The 6,404-nt window shown below is 46.1% G+C and overlaps 1 protein-coding gene across 1 annotated transcript; it reads left to right on the top strand.

Annotated features, from left to right (window-relative positions):
* The first annotated feature begins 963 nt into the window (after window positions 1–963).
* On the top strand, window positions 964–6,161 carry PCDH20 (protocadherin 20). The gene is made up of 2 exons (XM_065742286.1): window positions 964–1,092; window positions 2,120–6,161. Exons 1-2 carry the CDS (start codon window positions 964–966, stop codon window positions 4,817–4,819), a joined length of 2,829 nt encoding a protein of 942 aa, XP_065598358.1. The 3' UTR covers window positions 4,820–6,161.
* Window positions 6,162–6,404: the final 243 nt, after the last annotated feature.

Genomic DNA, 6,404 nt, shown 5'->3' with positions numbered 1-6,404 from the left:
GAGAATATACGGTTTTCTGCCACAAGGGTCCTCTGGATTCCAAGACAGCTGGAAATTGCCCTCGCAGCTCAAATTTGTGCATCTTTCCCCAACCCACTTGTAAGCAAACTCCCCAGAACTTGTATTTTGTGCAGACAGAAGGTCTTGGCTACACTCCATAAGTTGAGCGAGCTTCTACTTCTTGCTCTGGTGGCTGGCACTCACAGCACATCGAAGGCACCTTAAGGTTGGAAAAGACCTCCAAGATCATCTACTCCAACTGTCAGTCCATCAGCACTATGCACACTAAACCGTGTCACTCAGTGACACATCTACGTGTTTCTTAACACCTCCAGAGACTGTGACTTCACCACTTCCTTAGGCAGCTAACGTTTGACTACTGTTTTGGAGAATAAATCTCTCCTAATGCCCAACCTGAATCTTCCCTGATGTAAACTGAGGCAAACACCTCTCACCTGGGAGAAGATGCCAACACCTACCTTGCCTCAAGCTCTCTTCAGTTAGTTGTAGAGAGTAATAAGGTCTCCCGTGAGCCTCCTTTTCTGCAAACTGAACAATCCTATCAGCTGCTCCCCACAAGACTTGTGATCCAGACTCATTACAGCTTTGTTGCCCTTCTCTGGTCACATGCCAGAGTTTCCATGTAGCAAAAGGTTCAGTACTCTATCCACAGGAAGAAGGACAACCCGTTCGTTCATTTAGTTTCCAGATCCGTTTGCATCTTCTATCCAGACTGGAACATCTCCATCCCCTGCTGATCAGCGGGCCTCCCTCCACCCTCATCCCTCACTGCGCAGACATGACCAGGCTCAACGCTGCCTCCCCACCCGCTGCCCGCCTCTGACTATTGGCTGAACCTCCTCCTCTCCCCGCGGCGGCCCACCCCGTGAGGCGGGGGAGTGTCGTGGGCGGTACGCTCGGCGTAGCCCAGCCCAGCGCGGCGGCGGCGGCGGCAGCGGGGGAATGGAGTGCCGCGGGGAGACGAGTCGCCGGGCGGGCGACGGAGCGGGCGGGCGGCTCGGGCGCAGCCGGCGGCCGGGCATGGGGTCCCCGGGCTGTCGCGGCAGCCCCAGCTCCCGCGGCAGCCTTCAGGTGAGGGTTGGGGTAAAGGGAGGGGAGAAGCCGCGTCTTTCCTCCAGAGCCCGACTTCGCACGCAGCAAGAAAATTCGGATGATGTCTATTAGGTGTACATAGGTGTTGGGGATATTTTGTTTATTCCCTTTTTTTTTTTTTTTTTTCCTCTCGTCTCCGATTTCCACAGATCGGAGCTGCCGTTAAAAGTTTTGTCGTTACTGCCGACGCGCGGGTGGCTGCGAAGATAGGAAAGAAAGGGTGGTGAAAATACATCAGAAAAAAAAAAAAAAAAAAAAAAAAACGGGGGAAGGTTGAAAAGTCCCCGACGGGGACGACAGCCGAAGTTACCTCGGGAGTCCGTTTCCCTTCGCGGAGGGCTGGGGATGTCCTTGCCATTGAACGCCGGCAACTTCCAGCGCGCTGCCGCTCCGCGGCTCCGCTGCTCGGATCGCGATGTGAGCTGATGCCCGGCGGAGCATTGGGGGCGGCTGTGGGCCGTGGTTGGGCTTGGGTTGTAAGGAGCGCGGGTGTGCGGAAAGAGCGAGGATGCGGGCCGGGGGCTGAGGCGGAGGGGAGTGAGGGACGTGTTTCACGTTCCTGCTGTGGAAAGGGGAGCGGGTGAGAAAGTGTTTGAGGGTCTGCTGGGGGTGGAAGGGTGAGTACTGCTGGTGGGAAAGGAGAGAAGGTCAGCGGGATGGTGAGGGGGAGAAGGTGGCAGATGGCCATCGGGGTTACAAGTGGTGCTGGGTGGGGGTGGGGGTATTGATATCCTTGGGTCATCCCTTGCAGTATGTGCTGTGGGGAGTGCAGCTGGTGTTATCTAGAGGGTACAGATGGCGATGCCCTGGGAGTAGCTGCTGTACTGAGATGGGGGAGGGGATGGGGGGGGGAAAGAGTGGGGAGATATAATAGTTTCTGGCTGCAGATGCTGCCCTCTCAGCTCACAGTGTAAGAGAGGTGGTGCACAGGGGGTGGCTGCCTCCTGCCTCTCCTCCTTCTCTAACACCACCCTCTCCCCTCACCCTTGTGCTTTCCTCTCCCCAGCACTTGCTCCTCTTCCTGCTCTTCGTTGGACCTTTCAACTGCTTTGCCAGTTACAGCCGCGCCACTGAACTCTTCTACAGCCTCAATGAGGGGCTGCCTGCTGGGGTGCTCATCGGCAGCCTGGCCCGTGACCTGCGGTTGCCTACAGTTGGGGAGCAGCACCCTGCAGCTCCCCAGCCTCCCCTCTCCTTCACTCTGGCTTCTCGTGGCTTGGGAGGACAGTATGTGCATCTGGACAACCACTCTGGAGAGCTACACACTTCGGACTTGGAGATTGACCGGGAGGCTCTGTGCATGGAGAGCGGTGGGGCCACTGTCCCTGGAGAGACAGATACTATCTCCTCGTTCTCCTCTTCCTCGCCTGAGTCATGCCTGCTTCTGCTGGATGTGCTGGTGCTGCCACAGGAGTACTTCCGCCTGGTGAAGGTGAAAATTGCTATCCGCGATGTCAATGATAATGCTCCCCGCTTCCCTGTGCCCCACATCCACCTCTCAGTGCCTGAAAATGCACCTGTGAACACCCGCCTGGCTATCGAGCACCCTGCCCTTGACCCTGATGTGGGCACTAATGGTGTTCAGACCTATCGTCTGAGAGATAATTATGGTGTGTTCACCCTGGATGTGGAGGAGAACGAAAGTGGAGAGCGGACCCCCTACCTGATTGTCATGGGGGCTCTGGACAGGGAAACACAGGAGGAGTATGTCACGGTCATCGTTGCTGAGGATGGGGGCACTCCTCCACTTGTGGGCAGTGCTACTCTTACTATTGGCATCAGTGATATCAATGACAACTGCCCCCAGTTCAGTGACTCACAGCTCAACATCACTCTTTATGGGAATTCCAGCCTGGGAACACATGTGGCCACTGTCCATGCAGTAGACCTAGACCTTGGAACCAATGCACAGATCACCTATTCTTACAGCCAGAAGGTCCCTCAGCCATCCAGAGACTTGTTCCATCTGGACGAAAGCACAGGAGTCATCACACTATCTAGTAAGGTTGATGGGAACACTCCACGGCTTCACAGGCTGATCATATTGGGCAATGGTCCTGGTTGTATCCCTGCTGTTATCACAGTACTAGTGACCATCATCAAAGTCATGATGAGGCCACCTGAAGTTGTCCCTCGTTTCATAGCTAATGAAGTGGAAGGAGTGGTGTACTTAAAGGAACTGGAGCCTGTCAACACACCAATAGCATTTTTTACCATCAAAGACCCTGATGAAAAATATAAAGTCAATTGCTATTTGGATGGTGATGGGCCTTTCAGGCTTTCACCATACAAGCCGTACAACAATGAATACCTGTTAGAGACCACAGAACCTTTAGACTATGAGACACAGCAGCTGTATGAAATCTCTGTAGTTGCTTGGAACTCTGAAGGATTTAATGTGAACAAAGTAATAAAAATACAAGTTTTGGATGACAATGACAACTCACCAGTTTTCTCTCAACAGCTGATAGAATTATCGATTGAGGAAAATAATGTTCCTAATGCTTTCTTGACCAAACTGCATGCTACAGATGCTGACAGTGGAGAAAGAGGGAAAGTGTCTTATTTTTTAGGGCCTGATGCCCCTTCCTATTTTTCTTTAGATAAAACCACAGGAGTTCTTACTGTTGCTACTCAATTGGATAGAGAAGAAAAAGAGAAATACAGATATACTGTGAAAGCAGTAGATTCTGGATTCCCTCCAAGAGAATCAATAGCAACTGTCACCATCACTGTACTGGATAAAAATGATAATAGTCCAAGATTTATCAATAAGGATTTCAGCTTTTTTGTGCCAGAAAACTTTCCAGGTTTTGGTGAAATTGGAGTAATCAGTGTCACAGATGCTGATGCAGGACAAAATGGATGGGTTGCCCTTTCAGTTCTGAATGGAAGTGATATTTTTGTCATAGATACTGGAAAAGGAGTTTTGAGAGCTAAAGTCTCTCTTGATAGGGAGCAGCAGAGCTCGTATGTTCTGTGGATTGAAGCAGTTGATGGTGGTGATCCTGCCTTGTCTTCTACTGCGAAAATAACAATCCTTCTTTTAGACATAAATGACAACCCCCCTTTGGTCTTGTTTCCTCAATCTAATATGTCTTATTTGTTGGTTCTTCCTTCTACCCTTCCTGGCTCTCCTATCACTGAAGTCTATGCTGTTGATAAGGACACCGGCATGAATGCTGTCATAGCGTACAGCATCATAGGAAGAAGAGGCCCCCGACCAGAATCATTTAGGATTGACCCTAAAACTGGTAATATCACCTTGGAGGAGTCCCTCATGCAAAATGACTATGGTCTGTATCGGCTGCTTGTAAAAGTTAGCGATCACGGCTATCCAGAACCTCTCCATTCCACTGTCATGGTGAATCTTTTTGTCAATGACACTGTTAGCAATGAGAGCTACATTGAAAGTTTGTTAAGAAAGGAGCCTGATATCAATATAGAAGAAAAGCAGCCACAAATATCTGTAGAGCCTACACATAAAAAAATGGAGTCAGCATCCTGCATGCCTACTTTAGTAGCTCTGTCAATAATAAGCTTGGGTTCAATCACTTTAGTAACTGGGATGGGCATTTATATCTGTCTAAGAAAAGGGAAAAAACACCACAGAGCAGATGAAAATTTGGAAGTACAAATCCCATTAAATGGAAGAATTAACCTGCACATGTTGGAGAAGAAACCAGTGGAGATTTCTAACATTTGATGTTTCCTTGTGGATAATCCAAATCAGTATGTGAGAAATCTTGAACAACTCTGAAACACCTAGCTATGGGCTGTATTTACAGGTTGCAGTGAAGGACCGCTAATTTATAACTTAATAAATTGTAAATAGCTGTTTACAGTTTTTTAAACTCAAGTTCAGTGTACAGCTTTTTTTATGAAATCTTAGTACTAACAGCTAGCGCCATGTCTATAAAACATAGACATCATTTGCAGCTTCCATTAATCAGTATGACCAGTGACCATAAAAAAAAAAAAAGGGGAAGGTAAGAATTCTTTAAGCTTACAAAGTCTTTTTAACCACAAGAGGGCATTACATGCTCCAGAGCAGGGAATTGTCCATGAGATAAACAGAGTATATTTTAAATATATTGGTTTTAGTATAAAATGCACATTGACATACAGACAGATACACACACAAAAAGAGAAATGTCTGTCACGATGTATGTATAAATAAAACAATAAGAATATTAAAATGCACTATTAATAATAATAATAATAATAAAAGAACAAAAACATAAAAACCAGAATGTTTATTACCTCACAAGTAAAGCTTACACAGTAGGATAGAAACGGCATTAACAAGAAGTGCAATTCCTGTTGAGAAAGAATGCAAGATACTGTAATGAGAATCGGAACTGCTGTGACATTGCATCTTTCATTTGCTCTAGATTTCACCCACATTATCATTTGTTCCAGCAGTATGCTGGTCATTTTTATGAAAAAATATATTTAATGTTTCCTACAGGAAATAAAGACAAAAACCTGTACTCATCCTCATAAACATGCCAGATGCAGGGAAGCGAGGGAATGGCTAAATCTTTCATTGTAACACTTTTTGTACTTTGAGCAATGTCGGTAGTACTCCATCAGTTTGGTTGTGCAATAGATTTTTCATGTGGTATTTCTGAATCTGATCTACCAGACGAAAACAAAAATCTCTTCATATTCTAGAGTTAGTTTGTACTGACTGTTGCTCCTTTCTGAATTGGTATTTCATGTGAAAGATCTTATTTCTGACTTTTGGCTACCATTCCTGGCTCCTTTTCATTGGCTTTGATTTTGGGTTAGATCCAAAATCTGACTTATAAGACTGGTGGCATATTTTCTCTATAATTTATTCTTTGCTGTAACCTCTGCAGTAAAGCAGCAGGTTTATCAGTGATCTCACTTTCACTTAGTTTCAAGAGCTGAAAACTATCTTTTGTATGATGATTACATCAGATTTCTGTGTGAAGACAAATTAGTGTTATGCTTAAAACATATATGACTGATATTTTGATTTCTAGCATCGTATGTCTGTAATGTACCAAAAGTGTTTATATGTCTGCAAATTAAAGCTATATATTTTCTTAATAATTTATTTTCTCTCTCTGTCTTATAATGCTTTTTTGTTGTTGTTGTTGTTGTTTTGTTTTGTTACAAGAAATACACATTTCACAAATGCTCGGCTGCTGGCTATGTTATAGCTCATTGTATTTCCCAGAATTAGTACACTTGGATTTGTTGTTGAGGGTTTGTGCCATGCTTTTTGGTATTGCTAGCAAACAGTTTTATTTCAGCTGAAG

This window comes from Cyrtonyx montezumae, unplaced genomic scaffold (genome assembly GCF_038088225.1).
Source record: "Cyrtonyx montezumae isolate F1298 unplaced genomic scaffold, pur_monq_1.0 scaffold_3, whole genome shotgun sequence".
NCBI lineage: Eukaryota > Metazoa > Chordata > Aves > Galliformes > Odontophoridae > Cyrtonyx > Cyrtonyx montezumae.
This window is presented reverse-complemented; position numbering and strand designations above follow the sequence as displayed.